The sequence below is a fragment of the Arvicola amphibius genome, chromosome X (assembly GCF_903992535.2).
Source record: "Arvicola amphibius chromosome X, mArvAmp1.2, whole genome shotgun sequence".
NCBI classification, from domain to species: domain Eukaryota; kingdom Metazoa; phylum Chordata; class Mammalia; order Rodentia; family Cricetidae; genus Arvicola; species Arvicola amphibius.
The window spans coordinates 93,091,861-93,116,394 of NC_052065.1; the positions used below are offsets into that span (position 1 = coordinate 93,091,861).

The 24,534-nt window shown below is 40.9% G+C and overlaps 1 protein-coding gene across 1 annotated transcript in view; it reads right to left on the minus strand.

Moving 5' to 3' along the window:
* Window positions 1–24,534, minus strand: part of Gucy2f (guanylate cyclase 2F, retinal) — a 79,791-nt gene that overhangs the window by 13,740 nt on the left and 41,517 nt on the right. The window contains 11 exon segments of the mRNA XM_042054344.1: window positions 1,779–1,971; window positions 3,107–3,270; window positions 5,401–5,549; window positions 8,919–9,070; window positions 13,843–13,997; window positions 16,288–16,311; window positions 16,313–16,371; window positions 16,374–16,443; window positions 20,250–20,270; window positions 22,188–22,244; window positions 22,247–22,279. Coding sequence (XP_041910278.1) covers window positions 1,779–1,971; window positions 3,107–3,270; window positions 5,401–5,549; window positions 8,919–9,070; window positions 13,843–13,997; window positions 16,288–16,311; window positions 16,313–16,371; window positions 16,374–16,443; window positions 20,250–20,270; window positions 22,188–22,244; window positions 22,247–22,279 — 1,077 coding nt within the window.

The following is a 24,534-nucleotide window of genomic DNA, read 5'->3' on the forward strand; positions in this document are numbered from 1 at the left end:
TCAAGGGAAGCAAAAGCACAGAAAAGGATCTGGTTGAAATGGGGCAGTGGAAGAAGCAAAAGTGAAAACAAATCACCAACTTTTGCAGCTGACTTCTCACATCCATTCCAGATTACCAAGGGCCTGGGGAAGTGACGCCAATTCCATAGGTAAGGAAAATGAAAAGGCATGAAGCTTTGGTTATTCACTGATGGTTCAATTTTTATTTTCTTTGCAGTCTGTTATTTTAAATAAACAGGCTTGAAAATTTAGATTCCAGTTTTGGATTCAGACAGTCCTGTTCCATCTTAAAAAAAAAAAAACAAACCACTAACTCCATATTGCAGCCAAGAAGTATCAAAACAGCTAATGGCCTCAACCCCAGGACCCCCAATGATTGTCTGAGCAGAATCAGCTGGATTGATTAAACTAGTGGCTGTGTTATTGCCCATGCTGAATAATCTTTGATTTTAGTTTCAACTGAATTAGCTTTTAGTGATTTGTTTTTCTCTTCAGGCTTCTTGAGTTCAACAAGTTAAGACAGGTAGTCTGATTCCATAGATTTTTTTTTCCTCCACAGTGGTTTCCATGTGCATTTCTTGATTGGTTTGCAGCTCCTGCTGATTGACAGGTATGATGTATATTTCAGAACCCTATTTAGATGGCATATTTTAGCCCTTAAGGGTCTCTATCTGTCTAATCTGAGATAAATACATTGCCAAGTGTGTGATTTGAGAACTGGACCATTTGAGGCTACCATGAAGGATCCAGTACATGAAGCTACTCATTCTCCAGCTCTTCCATGGTTCCTGAGACGTGAGTTATCTAAACTTGAGGATATCTGAGGCATCTTTTACCTCCAATACAAGTATCCATGTCACTAGCAATATAGAAATGTCTCTACAGAACTATGAGACTTTTAGTCATTTTCTACCTATTCTTACCCAGAGACAATATAGCATGTAGAAAGAATAATAGTAAGGAAGCACAGTGCCAACCAGAGTGAAAGGAGTTATCTGTTATCTCCTCATATTCTGCAACCTTTGATTTTTTTAAAACAGAGTGGGACTAAGCTGGAAGGATGGGAAATGGTGAGTTAACCCTTCCTCAAATCTTAGATGAATAGATGTACTTTGGGTTAGCCTGTATCAGTCCCCCAAAGTTGCATTTGTAAGAGCACTCTGGTGTAATGCTGTGTTCCTAGAAACAACACCTAAGAGGAAGAGCAAATTTCCATAGCATGTATTGTTTAAACATAAACTTGACCTAGAATCACTCTGTAGCAGCCATCAACTATGAAGAAAATCATTAGTATTTCTATATCTTTTCATTACCCAGCATGATACTTTCTCCATTGTGAAAATGCATTCACTGAACTACAACATGGCTCCCCATCTTAACCTCTTTTTAGTCATAATTCTAAACAACATCTCAAAAGAACTCTCTCAGGCTCTTTTTCATCTTCCTCTCAGAGAGGCAACTTCGCTTCTGCCTCTCCCCACTTTTCTGCCCCCCCTTCTCTCTCTCTGTCCTCTTCTCCTTCTCCCCCCTCCTCTAAGTAATAAATATCCAATTCTATTCTGAAAAAAAGGAACTCTCTCAGGCAATCTGTTCCTTGTTTGAGACTTCTTCTACTTGGCCTTCATTTCCAGCAAAATACCAGTGGAGTGAAGTGTTGTCTTAATTTTCATTTCTAAAAGACAACATTCTGTGAAATTGCATCCTTAAATTTGGGAAAACACATAAATTTCATGTAAAAATTTTCATGTGAGAAAGCATTAATCTGCTAGTTATCATACCTTATAGACATCATGGCTACCAATGATGGCATCAAAGAGTGTATACAGGTCATTCAGAAGATCCACTACTTCAATGGGCTCACTCATGGCTGAGATGGTGGTGAAGCCCACAATGTCACTGAAGTACAAGGTAACCAAGTCAAATCCCTCAGGTTCAACTGTGCAGCCCTTCTTGAGGGATTCAGCAACTGATCTGAAAAGCAGACATAGCTATTCCTAAGAAGAGAGCAGCCTCCCCAAGTGCCACACACTAAAAACAATTTCTCTAAAAATCACTGTCAGGAAAATGATGAAAAAGAGCTTCACTTGGGCAGAGCATTAATGATATCATTCAACAAGTATATACTGAGCACAAGCAATGTGTCAAGCACTGGGCCAGGTGATGTGGGCACCCCCTCTGTGTGCTGTGATTACCATTAATGAACAAAGAAACTGCTTTGGGCCTGTAGCAGAGCTATAGGGGTACAGAACTAGGTGGGGAAAACTAAATAGAATGCTGGGAGAAAGGAGGTGGGGTCAGAGAGAAGTCATGGTGATAGACATGCTGAAACTTTGCTGGTAGGCCTCCACCTCGTGGTGATGCACAGATTATGGAGATAGGTTAAATTAATATGTAAGAGTTAGCCAATAAGAAGCTAGAGCTAATGGGCCTAGCAGTGTTTTAATTAATATGGTTTCTGTGTGATTATTTCAGGTCTAAACTATCCCAGCAGCCGGGAACCAACATGTAGCACCTCCTCCAATAGCCAGATGCTGGAATATAACATTGAAAAGATAGACCTGGTCTCTGTTTCCATGGAGTTCCTTCAACTCCCAGGGCTTCTACTTCACCCTCTCTATTTGGGGGAATGTGCTCAGTTGGTTAGTTTTTCAGAAGACTAGTTTTAGCAATGATCTCTTTGAAGGGCATGGAAATTCCAGCAAAAGATAAGGTAGAAAGTTCCCTGGAAACACAAGCCTGCTTCTTTCCTATAGGAGCTCAAAGAGCTCCTGAAATTTTGTGCTTGTTGTTTGTTTGCTTGTTTGTTTTGTTTTTAAATTGGTCATCCTCTTGGCTCTATCATGAAGTAACATATAGAAAAACCAAGCCCCCAAAGCAAAAATGATCACTAGGTTCCATAAGAAGTATGGAATTAGGATGTATGTTCTGTTTCCTTGCTTTTCAGTTCTACTTTGATTTGAAGGTATGACTCAAAGCCACTGGGAATACAGAGGGTGAAGGATGGGGCGGGGGGAGACAGTGAGTTGATGGGTAACTTTTTTCTCCTTTTTTAAAAAATAGAACACACTGTTATAATGCTTCACACTCCTCGAGAGTTCACACATACAGTGGCAGCATCTGTGTTAGAAGCTTTTCTGTTTTCTGTTTTTCAATTTCCAGTTCTTTAGTCCGTTCTCGGATCAAATCTTCCAGGTTGCTAGAATATTGCTCCAACATCCGAAGCATGGAATCTATAATATTAGTCTTTTTCCCTTTATTGAAATTTTTAAACTGAAAGTAAAAGAGAAAGAAGAGCCTATGACTGCTTGAGCCCCAAACTCAGTAATGATGGAGTAGGCCTCATCACAAATCTTTGCCTCAGAAGTGCCACATCAGGAGAGATGAGCCCAGATATAAATAGGAAACATCACATTGTCACCCTGCTCCATTCACAGAGCTCTTTCCCTTCTCTAGCCCCAAAACATTTCCCCCATTATTCTGGTTCTTACGAGTCTGGGCACAGAGGTTCAGAGAAAAACCCTCCGGCTCTGAAATGCTATAACAATAGTAGCCATTTTCAAGGAAATAGGGTTTTGTCTAGAGCCCAGGACAATTGTGGGTAACATAAAAGGGAGAAAGAGGGCAGGAACTGATGTTTTATCGCTGACATTATCAACCTACAAAATCACCCTTATCCTCAAATAATACAGTGTTGTCAAAGACTTTCTTGACAACATAGAATGTTCAAAATATAACTTGGTAAAATTTCCCTCTACTTTGTACCATGCAGTCCAATACCAAATGGTTCCATCTAGCAGCTGCCTTTCATATCAGTCAAGTCATATAGTAGTTTAGCTAGTTTTGGTCTGTGTTGTTTCCTGACTTCTAACAGGTTGCTGCTGGGTATGTTCAATACACCCTCTTGGGACCTTGTCAATCTGCGAAGAGCTTCCTAACATAGGCACTACAATCAGGAGCACATAGTTCCCTCAATGCTGCTATACTCACCATGTTCATAACCAGAAAAGATTGGTAGTGGATTTTATGAATAAACTTTGAAGGTTCTGCCCAGCAAACTTCATACAGCATGGCCACACATGTTCTTCTTGCCCCAAAGCGGACAGTAAAAGGCTCCTTCTTAAATCTGCCCACATCTATATGTTCACTAAAATCCTAAGCAGCCAGTTCAAATCCTCTGGGCTCCCCCTGTAGCCTCACTTAGAGAAGCTCATTCATCTCTTTGCACTTAAATTGTATTAGGTGCAGGAATTAAGGAGGCTACTCTTATCACTGGACAGACTAAACTTCCAGTAAAGCATTTTAGTGAGGGTAGCCCCAGTAATGTTTTGTTTGAAAGTCACATGATGGGCATTCCTCCTATCTATCAGTGACTTCTCTCCTGCCTTCTGAAATAACATCTTTAGCATCAACACAAGGACAAATGGTTTTTCCCCGTGCCTCACAGTAAGTTTTTTAGAAATGTGACCTTTATGGTCCTTTGCCTTTTCCATACCATTGAACACCTGTTTGAGTGTCCTCAAGAACTCCAGCCAGACTAATGGAAGTATTGTTAGCTGGAGGACACGGATGACTTCAAAAGCAGGGCACTCTCAGGTTTTTAGTCCAAGTCTTTCTCTTTTCCACCTCAGATACCTGTCAGTCATAAAGCAGCTCAGTGCTGGACTCTAGCCAGGTTCAAAAGCCTCTCCTCCAGAGCTGAAACAACACTCAAGGAGAGCACCTGCAACTTCTGTATCGTGCAAGTCAACAAGTCTTCAACTGCCTGCACCAACAGAGGGGCTCTGTCTTTTCTCCCAGCCTCTTGGTAGCTCCATCACCAAGAAAAGTATCAAGGTCTTTAGAAATGCAAATCTTAAGGAGAGGGGTTATCACTTTCCATGCACCCATATTCCCTCCAGTACTCTCAGGGAACCTAAGCAATCTGTGTGTCTGTTCCACGTGAACACCCTTTCAAACAAGTCCTATTTCTTCTGACCCTACATAAACAACCTGGCATCACCTAAATACTATACTAGGCAGAGTTCCCTAGGAATTTTTAAACAAACGTAGTTGTGTGAGAAGTTCTCAATGTGCCATGATACTTGTCTTCCGACAGTTTCGATGTTAAGTCTTCCAAATGACCAGTGGCTTCATTCCATCATTAAAAGGTTGCTCAAAGCAGATTATAGATGGCTCAGAAAAGACATTCATGAACAGAAGAGTACCAGAACCAACCCGTGGGATCATAGAGGATGTGCTGGTGTTATTCCAGGCTTAAGAACCTCAAAGCCAGCCCTGGGTCGCTTTTTAAAGAGGAATGTCCTCTCCCTTTGTAAGGAGCCCCTTCAACAATATAAGGACTCAATGAGCTTAGCCTCAGGGAGGCAAACTACTGTGCATTGATAATATTAAGAGATTTACCTGGTTAAATATTTCATCAAAAGTCGGCCGTTGTTCCGCAGCTTCAGCCCAGCACTGCTTCATCAGCTGGAGACATTCTGGAGGGGCATACTCAGGAGAAACCACGGGCCTATACACAGGGGGAGGCTTTTGGAGTCTGTCTATGATTTCTTACAAAGCACAAGAAGAAAAAAGTTGGTGGTGAATCAGGAGAGAGGCACCAGGAATCAGCAGAGAACTGAACTTCAACCAAGAAAGGGATTTGTCAGGAGAAACCATGAAGGGACCTTTCTTTCATTTCCCCTCAGACCACTTTAATGTTGAGTACATCTCACAAAGGGCCTTTTGGGAAGGTAGTGAGAAACTGATCAATTGGACTCTTAAGATAATTGAGTCACCATGTTATCCTGCTTCTGCAAGGTTATAGATGCAGCTTATCTAATGCCAATTCCAATACGGGCAGCTTCAGTATCCTGTCCCTTTCATCCGTCCCCAAGTCCCTTTACAATTACCACAGCACAAACACTGAGCCTTCTCTGTGAGCCTGTATCCAGCCAAGGTCCATGCACTGGGTCCTAGGATAATCACTAAACAAAGGGAACTAAGAACAACAGTGAACAATTCAGGGCCTTATTAAGACTGTTGGTCAATGAATGTCACTTGGAGTGAAAAATTTATTACATGCCAAGCTATCGAATGGGCAGTTGGCATGTGTTATTTCATCTGATGCTCAACATAAGCAGATGGGGTAAGCACTTTTATTCTTTCTGTAGATGGTAAAACTGGAGCTCACAGAGTAAGTAACTTGCCAGAAGTCACATGGGTAGTGAGAGTTCAGGTCAGAACCCACACAATCTTCATCTATTACACTGCTCTGCTTCCAATGCCTCAGGTCTCAACCACAAGATCAAAGACCCTCTATATAGAGCCAACAGTCTTCAGTGGCCAAAGGCTTAGGCTATCCAAACTGAGTCTTTTTACAAAAGCAGAAAACTCTTTATATATAGAAAATCATTAGCTCCCAATGTTCCTGACTACTCTTACTAGCTTTTAAACAAATTTTTCTGCTTTTAGCCTAAACTTCTCCAAACTATTCTAAAAATATGTATCTACTCATGTCACTCTCTGGTTCAAAATGCCTCCATGACTTCTATTTCTAACAGAATAAAGTCCAACCTCTTCAACATGGCCCTATTTCTTCAGACTCACTACCTGTCCCAAGTCTCCTCTCGACCACCACCCTCAACTTTGCTCCTCAGCATCCACCCCCAAACTTTGACTGCCTTTTCTACCTCCGTATTGACTGTAACACTGCAGGAGTGCTGTTGCATATTCTAATGCGAGATGCTAGGCTCCACAGAAGGAGTTTTGTTCTTGTTTCCAATTTCTCTCAGTTCCGTGTACAGCTCAGCCTCGGCTCCTTTAGCCCAGAGCAGCCTGTAATAGAGCTCTCCGTGCCATAGATTCCATGGCAATGAATCCCTTGGAAAGTGACTACCCAAGGGAGTCTACTTTTTATCAGAACATATGTAGTTGACTGGATCACTTCTCTGCTGAGTCCCAGCATGGCTTATTCCCTTGAGGATGTCACAGTCCAAGGAGATAAGCAATGGGAAATATTACAAATGCTTTGGCAGGTACACAGAGATGCAGGTGAGAAAAGGGGGGACACCTGACGCAAACTGAGCAAGTCAGAGGAGAATCTCCAGAGTTGGGGACCAGAGTTGAATGAGGCCAGGTGGGAAGAGAGTGAGGAAATTCCAGATACTATGAATGGCATGGGCAATGGCATAGAGGTGGGTGAGACCATGTACTCTCAAGGCACCAGAATACTAGAAGTGGCAAAAGATAAACTCAGACAGAGAGTGGATGGACTATGAAGGGCCATTACATCACGCAAGGAGCCTGAGCTGATTTCGAGAGAGACGAAGAAAAGTTGGAGAGCTTTAAACAGAGGTGTGATGTGGAAAGCTGCTGACTCTGGCAAAAGACAGCTTCATGACTTAGTAATGGTTCCTACATTTTAAAAACCTTTTCCTTTGAGGTTAATTTAGACTTCCAGAAAAAAAAACACAGTAGTACTCAGTGATGACCTGCATACTTCTCACTGAGCTTGCCATAATGTAAACACGAAAGAACAATGAGGACATTGGTATTTGTAGAGCGCCATTACCACAGTCCTTATTTGGATTCCAGAAATGTTTACTCGAATGTATTTTTTCTATTCCACAATCCAATTCCAGATCTTTTTCCGCATATAATTGTTATGTTATCTCTTCCAACCTATGATGATTCTTCATTCTTTTTCTCTCTTTCATACATTAGATACATTTGATAAGGATTGGCCAATTATTCATTTATTTATAAACCCCACACTGGCCTGGAACTTGCCATCCCCCTGTCTTGATTCCCCAAGACCTAGGATACCAAGATTGGGCCACCATGCCCAGGTGCTATTATCCCCATGAGGTTATTTAGTAGCATGTCTTTCAACTAGGATTTATCTGACATTCTCTCGTGATTAGACTAAGGCTATTCTCTGCTTTCGTCTTTGTTGTTGTTGTTGCCAAGAATGGTACGCCACCAAAAATGGTGTACCTGTCTAAGTATGAAGCAGCACAAAGGTGATGCACTATCTTACTGCATCATGCCAGGGGTACATGATGTAGGGGTGTATTATTATAAGCGAAGGTAACCTCGATCACTTGGTTAAGGTGATATCACCAGGAGCCTCAACTTGTAAACTTACTATTTTTCCCTTTGTATTTACTAAGCATCTTCCGAGATCAGATGAAACCGGGTGCATTCAGAGTGATATGACCGTATGTAGACAGTTGCTAAGCATTTTGCAAGCTCACATGTTGAGAATATACAACTAGCTTGTTAGCCCTAAAACTTCCACACACTGATTTTATTCTCTGTTGATGGATCTGACCTAACACTCATGTGTTTCAATGGGAGACAGGCAAGAAAAATCTGAGATACTGCTATGGGGAAAGGCTGGCACCACAGGAGTACCATGAGCAGTACCAAAGTACTTGTGAAGAACTATCTCAGGTGGCTGGGGAGATGGCTCAGTGGTTAAGAGCACTGACTGCTCTTCCAGAGGACCCAGGTTCAATTCCCAGCAACCACATGGCAGCTCACAACTGTCTGTAATTCTAGTTCCAGGAGACCCAACACTCATGGCAAAGCACCAATATATGTAAAATATAAATAAATAAATATATTTTTAAAAAAAATAGCTATCTCAGGGCAGCAGAGGTACTACATGGTGGGGGTAGTGCAAACTAGAAAACTAACATAGGTTTTAAAGTTCCTGGATTATACCTGAGTTTGTAAAAGGACCAGCTTCCTGGGTGAGGGAATTTCTTCCAGATGCCTAAAGCTGTCTGGCTCCAAGCCCTGCCTTCTTATAACAGACCAGCTCTTTTCAGACTAGCAGGCTGCTGTGCTAACACACACTGGCAAATTGTGACCTGCTGATATGGGATGGGACACAGTGGGTCCCTAGTATCCTGTTCTCACTTCGTGCTTACCTTTGGCAGGCAGATCCATCATGCAGAAAGGAGCACCCCGGACCATCACTTCTTGCATGATGATGGCAAAGCTATAGACGTCTCCTGCAAATGAGCCTAACCTGATGCCCCTAGGGGCTCTTAACAGTTCAGGGGCTGTCCACAGCAGCTCTGCAAAGAAAGAATTATCTAATAAATGCAAGGAGGATTAACTGACATCTGCAACGCCCTAAAGGGCTCTGAGGGTGCTGTTTTATTAACTGCCTTATATTTTTATTAGACAGACTGGCATGCTAGTGCCCCTCAGGGTCTGAATCTATTAATCTAAGGGATTACATAGAGAGAGAGAAAACTTACTATTCTCTCCACCCCTTAGAACTATGCAGCAAGACACAATATAAAGGTGTGGGGAAGGTCAGGACACCAGAAGTAGAGACACTATCTGGTGCTTGCTTTCACGCTCTCTTGAGCCTGCAAGTAGCAGTTGGCAGGTTTCCATGGAAAGGCAAGGGCAGTGCCAGACTGGTTGCCATGGATTTGCTGCTTGCTAAGATCTATATGTATCTGGTAATTTGATTTTGCCGGGGCTCAACTTGCTTGCCCCAGGTCTTCTCTGAAAGGATGAGAGCATCCCCATGCCTCTTGTGTTCTTTGCAGAGCAAAAATTCTAGCAGCTGCTTGCTTACCTGGCTCTGCAAATATTCATTGAGTGTCTACTATGTATCAGGCACTGTGCTGTGTGGAAAAATGGTGCCAAACATGACTCAAACTTTCACTCACCCAAGAAGAGTTTATAAACCAGAGGACAAGACAGCCACGTGAATCCCTTATTGCAATTGCAATATATGGAAATCAATATATTATACAAGGAAGGGAATCTAATAAAAACCAAATTTGAGTAATGGCTGTGCTCTGCTGAACTTCAGGCCCTATACAGGGCAAAAGTTTTTCTCTACTTTCAGAGATTATAGCAGTCAGAATATCAGAACATTTGTAGCAGGCACCTTAACGCAAAAAGAAAGGGACTTTTATAATATAAAGGAGGAAGACAAAAGAGGGGATGGGCTTTTTGTTATTGTTGTTGAGTGGCGATATAAAAAAAATACCATTTCTGTAAAATGAAAAAAATGGTTTAATATGGGTAATTTCATCAGATTTAAACTAACAAACATCTGAGCTGGCTAAATTAATCCAGGAAGGCTTCCTGGAAAAGTTAAATCTCAACTGTGCTCATTAAGAAGGTCAAGGGTGCAGCTTCTGCAGCTGAGAGGTGAGGGCTTTGCAGGAAGAAAGAACAGTATGTACAAAAGAACAAGAGGCAGAAAGGAGCAAGTTGCAGGTGGTGGGAAGGTGGTAAGCAGATTAGTAAAAGGCTGAAGACAAGGGCACTGTTAAAGAATAATGAGAAAGGAGAAGTGGGGCTGGTGAGGTGGGGGAAGGGAGGGTGGCAAGAAGAATGAGGGCAGAAGGTGAGAGGCCCTGAGATCCAAATGAAGGCATTTGGAGTGAATACAAAAGGCAGTAGGGGTGCTGGGGCTGAAGAGGGATTTGATGAAAACCCTGTTTGGGAAGATTAATCTGGCAACCGGCACAAGCTGGATGGAAGGAGAAAGGCTGGAGTCGGAGCGATCAGCTAGGAAGTTCATGCAGTAAAAGCTTGCCTGAGGTGAAAGGGACCTGAATGGGGGTGGGGTGCAGCAGCAAAGCTAGGACCTGAATAGCTGAGGGGCTACAATAGAAAAGGAAGTGGCAGGGTCAGGTGCTTCCTCCCTGGGCTTTGTGAAAGAGGAGTTGGGAAAAACGTCTCGAAGTCCAGACTGAAAAGCTGGAGAAAGCCTGTTAAGGGGTACAGATGCTAGGGCCAGGATTAGGGCTGGTGATGGCTAACTTTTCATCACGTGCAATGCAGGGGTATTAGGAAGGGAGCCTAGGAGACAAGCTCCTAAGAATCAAGAAGGTACGTAGAAAACAAAGATTATTTGCTTTGTTAGAAAAATTCAGGAAAGAGAAGCACAGCCTTATTTCTAGACAGCCACAATGAAGAGGCTGGAACAAGAACTTCTAGACCCAGTCTTTCTCATGTGCCCATCCTCTTCCCGCTTTGCCTTTCAAGCATCTATTTCCAGTAACAGGCACCTCTGACTTCCCAACCAACATCCACTTCTATGACAGTCTCTGGTACACTCACAGTAGAGGTTCACTTGCAGTGGCGGTTTGCTCTTATGTCTCCCTTCCTAGAAAGTCCTATTTACAAAACCACTGACGTGACTCTAGTCACTGTGAGAGTTTAAGCAGAGTAGGTTGAGAAAGGAGAGCCAGAGTGGATATTTGAAAGCAAAAACAAAAATGGCACTTGTTCCTGGCATGGTCTCCCTGCACATTTAAAAGCACGAGAAGGGGAAACAAGCCAAACCATCTGATAAAAAGCTCAGTTATTAAATACAATCATTACCAAATAGTTCTTTCAGAGAGCACAGGTGCATATGTTGTTAATGGCTGAAATGAGCTTGTATCTGGACTACACTGCAGTTGAGAGCGAACAGTAATGAACACTCATCCCATCTTCCAACCCATCCCCCCTTCTTCATGTCCACTCCAGAACCAAGTAAGAGCCACTGGCTGCCATTAGCTATGGACTGTCAGAAAGGTGAGAAAAAATACTCTGGCTTCTTTTGTATTGTTCTGCAGCTACTACTTACACGAACTTGTTATATTGAATATATAGTCAACTTGAAAAACCATGATGATACAGCATTAATAAATCAGAATGGAATTCAAGAGACCTGGTTTTAGGGTTTAGAAAGCCCAGTTTGACCACTAATCAGTTTTGCTTTCCTGAACCTCAATTTTCCCAAAGCAAAGTTGAGCAGACCCTATAAGCCTCATCATTTAGGATAGATAAGTTCCATCGTTTCATTGTTTTGCTCATTCATTCATCAACCTAACAATATGTATTCTGCCAGACACTGTGATGAAGTTACTGCGGGACCTCAAACCTGCTCCTTATCCCCATGGAGCTTAAAGTTTGGGAAATGAGTGCATAGATAATTGGAATAGATAAATATTACTAGCAAAGTCCCAAATCTACAATAAATTTGGGGACCTTAAAGATCTTGAGAGCAACTTAGCTGGGCATACGAGGTCATAGGAAACATCTTGATGCAAGAGTACTTAAGCTGAGTCCTAAAGGAAGAGAACTTAGCTGTGCTCGGATAAACATTTAATGGGAAAGGAAGAACATCCCAGGCAGAAAGTGTAGCATACGTGAAAGGGCTAAAGGGAGAGCTTGACGGAGTTCATCAGGGCTGGAGCAAAGAGACAGAAGTGAAAGGGTTAAACCCAGACCAAGTAAGACTCAGGTTAAGAATTTGAACTTTGCCCTAAATGCAATGAGAAGCCGGTCAGTGAGGGACACCTGGAATGAAGCCAGATTTGCAGTCTAGTAAGTTTAAGTTTGCCATGGCTGCAGTCTGTGGAGAACAGACAGTGATTTGGCCAGTGGAGTAAAACTGGAGTGAGAAACAAAGTTGCAGAGACAGTACACGGTACACGCCCACTCTCACGCACACACACAGAGGCACATGCACAGAGGCACGTGCATCCACAGAGGCACAGCTAAAGACAAACTGCAGAAATCCTGTCCTCACTTTACAACAAGATGTCCCTAAGGTTGAAAGTTTTGCACAGTCTGTGAATTAACGTGAATTAAATGGAACCCTGGGAAAGTATTGTGTTTTACCTTTTCTCCATGTCTAACTTTTACAGAATGTTAAATTACCGCCATCTCTGCAGCTATTATCGCAAACACTTATTGTAAAGCAAGGCAAATGGCAAACTAGGCATTCGAACTAGAATTAGACAAGTAATTACCACACAGCTATGTCAGGGACAGGAAAAGGGAGAGGGAGCAGGAGAGGGGAAATGTCATAGCTGTCACTGTTATTTTTCCAAGAGTTCAACTCCTCCAAAACATGAATGGGCAGAGAAAGAGGAAAACTAGGGTTGTTGCCTGGGTGAAGACCTGAACTGAATTGCAGTGAGGTGACTGGATGGTCTGCGTAGCTCGTGAGCCTCTGTCCTCTCATCTGTAAATGGGAGAGTTGGGCCAGATGGCGTCCTGCAGTTAGTGTTGCTACATTTTGGAAAGTGCAGCTTTGATGCCCTCATGGCTGGCTGTCCATCTCTATCCGGGCATGTGGCTCTCTGTCTTTTATTGTTCTTGCCTCCCATGAGGTGAAGTCAGCAATTTTTAAACTTGCAGGGCCACCAGGTTCTAGCTGCCTGTCTTGTGGGGATTGTGTGTTCTCCACACCTCAGGTCTCTCTTTTAGCTCTGATGGGTTGGGATTCTGCCCGGCATTCCTTATGCTGCCACTTGTGCAGCAGACCAGAAGCCAGAGCCCAAAGTGAGATGTCCCAAGCATTGCTGCTTACTTACAAGCCTTTGACTCTGAAGCCATCCTATACAACCCTTAGAGCGCTCATTTGCAGGGGGCTGCCTCTTTGCTTCTTTCTCTCTGATAGGTACAGATATCAGCACTGTTGCTGATATGCTCTAGTGACATCCCATGCTAGAATATAGTTTGGGAAGTCCAACTTCTAAATCACTTCTCCATTCAATCTGACAAGTATTTATTGAGCACCTACTGTGTGCCTAACACTCAGCAAAGATTCTCCAGGGGACTGCTGGGGTGTCTAAAACAATACAGCCTAATACTGCCTCAGCAGGGACTGAAACAGTACGGCAATGGCTTTGTTTGGAAGGAAAGACTGGGCTGAGGTTACAGACTGCAGACTGCATTCAAGTCCCTTGGCCTTGGAAATGAGGCTGGGATTTTCAACAAAGTGAGAGTTGAACTCACCCTAAGGCTGTAATTCAGTGCAGAGTTTCATTTGAACCTTGAAGTTACCTTGTGTGCACCAGGGCACAGTCCATTGCTTACCCTTCTTCAGAAGGTTCCTCTTCAGAGAGTCTCAGCATTTCTAAGATGTCATTAAAGCCGTAATCCGTCACCTTTAGTACAAAACGCCCATCTACCACACAATTCCGAGATTTTAGCCTCCCATGAATAAATTTTCTGTGGTGTAAGTATTTCATTCCCTGCAGATGATACAACAAAATTTATTTAGCCACTCATTTAACTGTTTTGTGCTTTTAGAGTCAATTTCTGCGATTGTTAGTGGCATGGGTCATTATGATCCAGAATTCAACCTTTTTTTTCCTATTTGCAGGCAAAGCAATCCTTTGACATGATATTGAGGTCTGGTCTATCCCTAAAATGCTTGGCTTTGATAAAGAAAACGTATCTTGTGCTTATTGAGAATCATGTGCTACCGGGAGATGTATTGACATTTCAAGTACAGGATGGATCCATACGCATGTAATTGCCAGGATCTGGAAGATTCTCATTCTCCCCCATAGATCTAATGCAATTCTCAATCCATTATTAGCAGAAGCAGAAAACTGGCGAGGCAATTTAACAGGAGCTATGAATTGTTTACATATGTATACTGTTTAGAAGGTTCTACCTCCTCAGAAAAACCATGTATGCTTGTAGATATGTACATAAACAAAACAAGAAAACACTGCAGTTTTGATTTTCTATAGTGCATAATTGGAAATAAACTGAGTATCAATAAGGGAGTAGTTAGATTTATGATACATTCTTATTCTTGACTATTCTGTAACACTTAGAAAGAATAAGGTTGATCAGTATGCACTTATAGAGATATAACTATAAACCAAATACAAAATAGGGAGCTGCCAAGTTATGGGATGGCATGTGTATTAAAAAGAAATACAATTGTTTTAATAGATGCAAATAAACATAAAAGGAATTCAAGTCTAGTTTCCAATGTTTTTTCAGTAGCTAACTTACAGCAGATGTGATAAAAAGGAAGACAGTTGGATAAATGTCAATATTTTTCCCACATAGATTTGTAACACTTGATTCTAATTTAATGTACTGTTTTATAAGGGAAAGAATAAGCTAAGTGGAGAAAGCTAGGCATCTCCGATCTGTGGGACTGCATGAGAGCCTGTACATGATGTTCAAATGTGGTGGTACAGAAACTGCCCATCAGATGAGTTTAATTGCTTGACACAGACATACATCTGTATTTTAGTATTTAGAATTGTTGATGCCAAGTGGCCTTCTTAGTGAACCAGGCTCTGCTTCAACAGGCCTGATACCTCTTTGCATTCTCATGCTTTCCATTTGTGCTCTCAGGAAGGCTTGCCCTTCAGCACTTCCAGGCTAAGTCTACAATGGGCATGGTTTTCCCCCAGGTTAGCTAGTGTTTGAATATCACTCATCTATGGGCCCTGAAGAAGACTGTCTCCCTTAACTAGCCGGAGTGATGTGTGTCTGTAGTGTGAGCAGAACAGAGTACTAGAAGAGAAATTGGGGGATTTGCATTTATATCAGCTATGACAATATAGCTATATTGTCATATTTTCACAGCATTCTATTATCCATCTCTGTCACACAATAGTCAGCTGATAAATTCCATATTAGGAACCTACTGTGTGTGCTAGATATTGTAAAATAAAGGCTGTCTCATGTAGCCTTTCTATGCTTCTGGGTGGTTTGGGAAGGTTAATCATGGGCCATTTTACAAACTGAGAGTGAAAAATAATGTCTTCCCCCTTTTATACCTCCTTGAAAATGTCTGTCACTATACAAAAACTCAAGGCTGTGATTAATGTGTACATAGCTCAATATGTACTCAGACCAACTCCATCAAAATGCACATACACAGAGCTTTATGTCATCCCATGGAGTTCATTGACTCTACAGAAGTTCATCCATGGACCTTTTCATAAATTCCCATTGTAGTAGGTCTATGGCACACATAATGGAGATGCTCTCTTATCTAATCAGTGGACATTAGTGTTCCAGCTCGGTAGAGGCCCACATCCGCAATTAGATTTACAAAGTCTCACCATTCAGTTCTAGACTGAGACATCTTTTAGAAAAATACAAGCCAGCAGCAGTTTTAAGTAGTGTGAAAGATTCTAGGAGTGACTGTTCCCCGATATCTACAAAGCTGCTAGAAGTGGGATATGGCTAAAGGGAGAAGAGAACTTGGCGGCAAACAGAAGAAAAAGGAAGGAAATGCTGCCCTCAGACTGAGAGGGAGACATGGGCACATACTTTTGTAGCAATACTCTATATTTATATGGACAAAAGGGCAGTGAGAGTGTGGAGAGTCAGGACTTGGGAGAAAATGCAGAGGAGTGAAATGATCACAATAGCCCACAGAAAGAAAACATATCTCCAAACCTTACATTCTATCCTAAAAGAGTAGAACAAAACAACAGTTAAAAAAATCTTTATAAATTTCAAATCTATAACAAAATCCAAGACTCCCATAGTCTTGCCAGTAACCTTGATGAGGTCCAACAGTAGTGATTGATTTGAACATCCAGTCGAGTTTCATGTCATCATTAGTCAGTATGTCTTCTAGCTCCTTCGAGAACAAAATTCTGTCACAATGGCAAACATCCCTGAATCACAGAAGAAGCCCAATAAAGGGTTGACATTCTCATCCGCAGGTCTTTCATCTGCAAAGAAGAAACGCAGAGAACAGTCACAGCTGCCTTCTGTCAGTGGCGGACGGTGGGCTGCACTACATACACAGAGGTACCAGAATGAGGATGTGCAAGATGCCAAAACTGTAAAAAGTGAGAAAATATCTTAGGTATTTACTTGAGATATGAGAAAATGATAATATGATCATAGGAGAAAAAATGAATACAGTGCAGTTACTTGTCCCAAAAGAGCTCACACTCAGTAAAGAGTAATAGGAATGTGATCTCGAAATTATATCTCATCACGCACTGTGTTTTAAAAGAGACCATGAGATGTTGAGTGAGTTCAGAGGTTAAACAGCTCATCAGACAGGCAGTAGGGGGAGGCAGGTATCAAAGGAAGCTTTCCAAGAATTGATATCTAGACTGTACTGAAGAAACATGCAAAGGATTGACCAATTGCCATGATGGAGGGGCAGAGACATTTCTGAGTTGGAGGAAACTGCAATGGGTTTAGTCTTCCCAGGCTACTATGAAAATGTGGAAAATGTGAAATATCAAGGGAGTAGAAATAGACAGAAGCCACAAACCATGATGTGACTATCAAAATTTCACTGTCCTGTGTCATATAATTTGATGGAGAATTGTGGAATAAAATTAAATAACTATACTCTATTAATAGTCCCAGTAAGTAGTATAAGGCACACACATTACGTGCATGAGAGTAATTTATGCATCTGCACAATAAACTAATTATAAATCAAATTATTTGTAAAAAGCTGCATTTATGCTGAACATGTACAAACCTTTTTCTTGTTACTCCCCAAAGCAATGCAAGCATCATGTACATAGAATTTACGTTGTAATGGATATTACAAATAATCGAGACATAATGCAAGGTATATGGGAGGGTATCCATATTGTTTGGATGCAAAGTATTGTTCTATTTTATATAAGAGATTTGAGTTTCATAGATTTTAGTATCTGAGGGGTTCCTGAAACCAATCCCCTGAATATAGTAAGTACAATCTCTGGCTATATGTAACACATATAATGTGAGTGTGCACACACTCATGTGCACACAGGCTTAGAATGGTAGCAATATTGAATGACTAGAAAACAGACTAGATCTTATATGCATAATGTCATGAGGGTGAGAAGTGAGAGGACAAAGTCAAAAGATTGTCAACATGGAGTATGGAGAAAATAGCAGTCCATTTACTGGCATGGATTATACTGTAAGACTCAACAAAAAAAGGTCTGAGCCAAAAAGAAGTTAATCTTCATGGAAATTGACTATCTCCTTTGCCTATTAAGCATAAAAGCCTGACACCCATGACAATTATTAGTCTACTTCAACCTAAACCAATTAAGAAGACATGATTAACTCGCTTACATATAGCAAATTAAGCACATTTCTCCTAAGATTTCATTCTCTTATGAACCAAAAACACCAAACCACTGGGCTCTAGAACTGTATTTAAAAACTAATGCAAACTGATTAAGAAATAATTCACATTCCCTAGCCTCTACTGAAAGTAAGCATAGCAATATGAATGAAGTCTAAGCAATGGAATAAAAGTGAAGGGATGTGTTCCATTTCTAGTTAAAGGCTTTTAGGAAGCAAGTAAATATTATTCCATATTAATTTTCTAATTCCATTGATAAAATACCACATTTAACAGGGACATCAGACATCGTAAATCCATAAGATAGCTGTAGCCTGGGTTTCTGAACCATCATATTGAAGGAAAATCACCTACCAATCAAGAAACTTGTCTTTTGTTACTGATTGAATGAGAATTAAATTTATGCAGTGTTTTAGGATATTTAATGCCCTGGGTGTGGTGGGATACACTTTTAATATCAGCACTCGGAAGGCAAGGCAGGTAGATCTCTGTGAATCCAAGGTTACCCTGCTACATAACAAATATCCATGCCAGCTGGGGCTATATAATGAGAATCTATCTCAAAAATAAAACATTAGAAGGCCAGGGTTATAGATGAGTGATTGACCAAATACATGACTTACTGAGTTCAATCCCCCAGCACCAAAAGACATTAATTATTCAGAAGCATATTTGTTAAAGCATCTAGCATTATGCGAATAGCCATAACACTGGCGTATTTTGGGCCTACATCTCTGCCTGAACTTACAGTCATCCATCCCCTATGTAAACATGAGAGAATATTCTGTGTGAAAGTAGACAGATACTTACATGGCAGTCTTGCCCTTAGGGACTCTAATACTATGGAAAGGCTAGGAAACACTTTGCAAGGTGAACAATTACTAGATAGACAATACTTTACCTCTTCCTTAATGCTTACTTAGCTGTCTACCATCAAAATTTCAAGGGTGTGAATGTGTCTTGCATCAGGATATTTGTTATTTCCCTATCTGACATAAAACCTTTAAGCATTTAACTACACAGATACCTGCTTCTGAGTCAAATACTAACCCACATAATCTTAAATACTACTTGGTTAATTAAAATGATTCTGAAATATGGCCAAATCAGATTCACCCCACCCACCTTCTCTCACACATGTATTATTAAATTATCCATTGACACATATTGCAAGCAGCAAGATATTTTTCTACCATTGGCTAATTGGCTATATATGTCTATTTCTAGCCCTTTATTTTGTTTTGATCATTGTATAAACTATTGTTCATATTCCTGTATCAACCTATCTACTACCTAACACCCAGAAGTCAATAGTCATACAGAAAATATTATTAAGGTACTGGCAATGAAACTGTTTTTTAGGATTATTTTGTCTTTTATTTATTTTATTCTTTTAAATAGTGTACATGTGTGTGTGCATGTGTATGTGTCCATCTGTGAGCACGCATGTGCAGGCATGTTTATGTGAATTCAGTTACCCCTAAAGGCCAAAGACATTAGGAACCCTGAAGCTGGAGTTACAGGTGGTTGTGAGTCATCTGATATTGGGAATCAAACTCGGATCCTCTGGAAGAGCAAGACATCCCCTTAACCTCTAGAGAGCCATCTCTCCAGCCCCATACTAGAAATTTTATGATCTAATACTACCAACCAATATACTGCAAGAGTCACAGGGCTCTTTGAATGCTTTAAAATGTAGACATTTGTATTTTTATTTACGTGTATATATGTGTAAGACTATATGAACATGTGGGTGTGCTCATGACAGTCCGTAGAGGGTGGTAGATCCTTCAGAGAGTAGGTTAGAGATGATTTAGATCCACCGCCATGTTAAAAAACAAGGAGAGGGCTGAAGGGGAAGGGGAGACAGGGAGGGGAAGCAAGAGAAAATGTATAGTTCAAAAAAATCAATAAAAAAGAAAAATAATATAATAAGAGAGGAGAAGGAACGTTCTTTCTTATAATAAATGTCAGCCAATAAGTATACAAAGTATGTTAGTATTATAAAATTATGACCAGGTATTGGTGGTACACACCTTTAAGCCCAGCACTTGAGAGGCAGAAGCAGGGGGATCTTTGTGAGTTTAAGGCCAGCCTGGTCTACAGAGTGAGTTCCAGGACAGCCAGGGGTATACAGTGAAACCCTGTGTTGAAAAACCAAAGAAGAAGAAGAAGAAGGAAGAACGAAGAAGAAAGAAGAAGCAGACAGCAGAAGAAGAAGAAGAGGAAGAGGAAGAGGAAGAGGAAGAGGAAGAGGAAGAGGAAGAGGAAGAGGAAGAGGAAGAGGAAGAAGAGAGAGAGAGAGAGAGAGAGAGAGAGAGAGAGAGAGGAAGGAAGGAAGGAAGGAAGAAATCAATTAGTAAAGAAAATAATGAATAAGAGTAGACTAAAAGAACAGAAAGATACAAACATGGTGTCTCACGCCTTTATTCTCAATTCCTTGAAGGCTAAGGCAGGAGGATTTCTATGTTTTGGGGGCCAGCCTGTACTACAAAGTGAGTTATAGGCCAGCCTGGGTTACAGAGTAAGATCCCATCACAAAAAAGAGTAAACTATTTCTATAGATTCAGATTATTTTAAAATCATGTACTAATTACTGTGGGGCAAAGTAATTCACATAGGAAGCTATGTACTCAAAGTTAACATCACCATCAATGGGGTGCGAGCTGACATTGTGTTACTCCTGGATAAAGTGCACAAAAAAGACTACATCCCTCCTGAAATTATCTGGCTGAAGATGCATAAAGAAAACCATGAGAATGTTAGGCAAACCCAGGTAGAAGGTTACTTTACCAATAACTGACCAGAATTCTTAAAAACATATTAGGGTGAAGAAAGAGAAGTCTGAGAAGCTGTCATATTAAAGGAATCCTAAGAGACAAACAGCCATGGGAACCTATAGTGTAAACTGACATGAGAAGAATTGCATTATACTGGTATTGTGTTAAGGCAATTGATAAATTAAAATATGGGTCGTAATTTAAATAGCGGCACTGTATAAATGTCAAATTGTCTGGATTTTGATCATTGTACTCTAGTGAAGTATAAAAAATGTTTTTCGGCTTTAGAAAACAAATGAAAAACAAGTTAAAGGTGAAAGACAATGTCCTGCAACTTACCTTGAAAGGATTCTGAATGTATAAGTAGATCAAGTAGACAACTGAGCAAACTGAGCACGTCCTAAATCTATGTAAATGACCCCTTAAAGATTCTTGAGGGTTCTTCCATAAAATTGAATTGATGCCAAAATAAAAACTCAACATACACACACACACACACACACCAAAAAGAAAAGGTGTGATGCACAACACTTATGTTGGCTTATCTGTTTATTCACACTTATATTTTATAAGCTTCTGCAGTTTGGGCCATTTCGCCTCTTTATTTTGAATGTAGTTTTTAGGGTTAGTATCTAAGGTCATAAAATCACTGTGAAATAAGCTGTTTCTGCTGCCTTTGGTCCTTTTCAATTTATCTGTGATTATTTTCCCTTCAGTTCCAGGCACCAAAATCCTATGTAAGGGAAATACCACATCACGATAGTTCTTCTTAACCCTTAGAAAAACCCCTGTTCCCCATGGGCCATATCGCTGGTTTTCTTTCTTTCCTTGCTTGCACTGTGGTCTGCAGGCAGTTGGTCCTCATCCAGATCTGTTGGAATTCTTTGTCTGCTTTGTAAATGTGGAGAAATTTACTATTACTATGAAAGAACCGAAGACAATATCCACAAATTTTTTCACAGACTCCAATTCAAGTTAAGGAGGAGGCAAGAATTTAAGTGGCTTAGGAGAGATCATGCCTGACTTATTTATAGGCGCTTCCTTAAGTAACACCATCCAAGGACACTTTGAACATAACCAGTGGAGGTTAAGAAATTACCATATTTCAAAACCTAATTACCAGATGAATCTTCAAGGTCTAAAACATGGGCACATGGATGATTATGGTATACTTAATTGATAATTATCTTAATAGGCATCATTTTATAAAGAAGTTATGAGGCAGGAATATGCAAGAAGCATTGGATGTATTACCTCTTAATTCTCTTCCCAATATAAAAGAGAAGCAATAAAAAGCAGACAGACCATTTTGCAAATAGGGACATGAAGGCTCAGGGAATGTGGGTGATGGGTGCAAATTAATAAAGCTCCTTCTTTGGTTCACAGTCTGTGTTTTCCATTTTCCTTGCATTTGCTATTGTGTCAGAAGATCATACCAAGCCAGTAATGGCATTTCCTTTCCTGCACAGGGCTTTCTCACACTGCTCATGCTGGCCGGCTGCTGCTAATTACTTAGAAGAAAGTATTGGTTTGAATAGGGATGTACACAAATGAGGGCTTCCTCATACCATTTCGAACACATCACTTGCAACTTGATTTGATAGCCTTAATGTCCCCATATCTCCAGGAGGGAACCTTTTTCAGCCACAACCCAGTCACCCTGGAAAGAAAAGGGAAAGAATACTGAGGAGACTTAGTTGTCAGTCACTAGAGAACTATCCCTTCCACATAAAAGGCTTACAGTAAAATTACCACTACAAGCAGATTGTCATTCTCCTCCCCCACCCTCGACCCCAAAGGAACTCCCATTCTCGGTTAAAATGAACTCATACAAAGTAGCTAAAGTTAAATGTGTCAAAGCACTCAGGGCAGGGAAATAACCCAAGTGTATGCAGATCCCAGGAAATGCAAGAATACCACTCTCAAATGTCTTCCTTAACTAACTGCAGAAAGTGCCAGGTCACTTCACTTATTCATGGCTAAGTGATGTGGCACAGGGTTTGCTTCGATTAATGGTGATGGTTGGTGATTGCAATTCCCACTGCCTTGAGGCATCTGTAGTGGGAAACGCAAGGCAGGAGATGGAATGCCCCAAATGTTTGCAGCATTTACCTTGATTCATTTTTCTCTTGTGTGACGGGCCATGGGGTCAAGGTAGGGGCTCTCTTACTCATCGATCACAAACTCACTGATTTAAATGTAGATTAAAACATTTTTTGTTATTTTGATTCAAACATGTACTGCCACGGTAACAGGTCATCTAGACCCTTTCAAAAGACTATTTCCAACTTTTTCCATTTGTAATCATTTGATTTTTTGGAGCTGAAATGTTTGTGGGTATAATGTGATAATTTGATACAAGTATACAATGTGTAAAGATCAAATCTGAGTAATTAAAATTGATTCTTAACTTTGAAACACAAACCAAGAATTTCTAAGGTCACTGTCAATTCTAACTCAATTATTTTATTCTTTCCTCACTTCACTGCTAGTACCTGATAATTTGCTTCTGCATGCACAGCCTCAAGGAGTCATCAGTCAACAAGCCCTACTTAGTTCTGTCCAACCAAAAAAATTTTAAAGGCAATATAAATATAGATTTCTTTTCCTCTGTGATAATGATAATGTCTTACACTGTGCTCCCTAGTCTTCAAAGTGCCTGCACATCTATTACCTATAGCCTGGAGAGTCCATTTCAAGCTGCACACTACTTGTCAATCAAGTAGAGATAATAAGAAGAGAGCTCTGTGCAATCAAATTGTGAAAATAGGAATGTGTAACCACTCTCTTATTAAGGAATATAGCCAGCTGTAGCAGCTCATCTGGAAAGCTGCCAGAGGCTAAGGCTAATGGTAGCTACAGGCATCTCAGTAACTCCCCTGCATTTTGTGTTACAAAGCATCTCCTTGCCAAGTAGTTCAAAGTCCCTCAACTAGGGAAAGGCTCTAGATTTGTCTGGACAAATCTACAAGAGTCAAGCTCAGAAAGGCAGGGTAGCATGAGTTGGCGCCTGTAACAGAATGGTCAAAGCGTGGACCAGCTGCCTTAGTGTCAGCTGGAAACTGTTCAGAAGCTCCAGTAATTGCGTTCCACAGAACACCTAGGGAATGACAAGGTGTAGGGTTGGGACCAGTAGTCTGGATGTTAGCAAGTCCTCGTCTTAATTCTGACCCATATTCAAGTCTGCAACCTAAAAGCCCAGCCTTTCCCCTTGCCTTATCTCTGGGATTCCCTTCACTCCCAGCCTCTCCATTTGCCTCACACTGATCTCCTACAAAGTTTGCTCTCAGGCAGGGACCTAAAACTCATTCATAGTAGTCAAGAGGACTTGCCACAAGTTTAACTGCTTTATCTCTTAAAGAACTTTGCCCTTAGAGTCAGCAAAGGCTAAGCCCTTAAGCTAAGAGAACAAACCTCTAATGGAATTTTACAAAATGAGATAATGTATAATACGTACTGATAGGTTCAAAAAAAAAAAAAAAAAAAAAAAAAAAAAAAAAAAAAAAACAACCTTTACAGCCCCTTGGCAACTATCACTTGGCCCTCAGTTACTACCAGCTGCTTTGGCACCTTAGTGCTAATTAGATTATGGTGTTTTTCCTCAGGTTAAAAAAAAGCCCTAATTCTTTGAGTATATAATTGTGCACTTTGTTTTTGGGCAGAAGCCTTGGCTGCGCAAATACACGCACATTTTATAAGCATGAATGTTCCACCCTCACATTTACTCACCCACACCCTGGCACAGAGGAGGGCATCCTGCTGGTAGTGTGTGCATTCTATGTGTCACCAAGGTCTCCCTGCCAAGGGAAGCCTCTTTAGGGGGACATGGAGTCATGCTATCAGGATGGGAGAAAACAAATGGACTCAGGGTTTCCATGAATACGAGATAGGAGAAAGAGGGAAGCTCAAGGAATT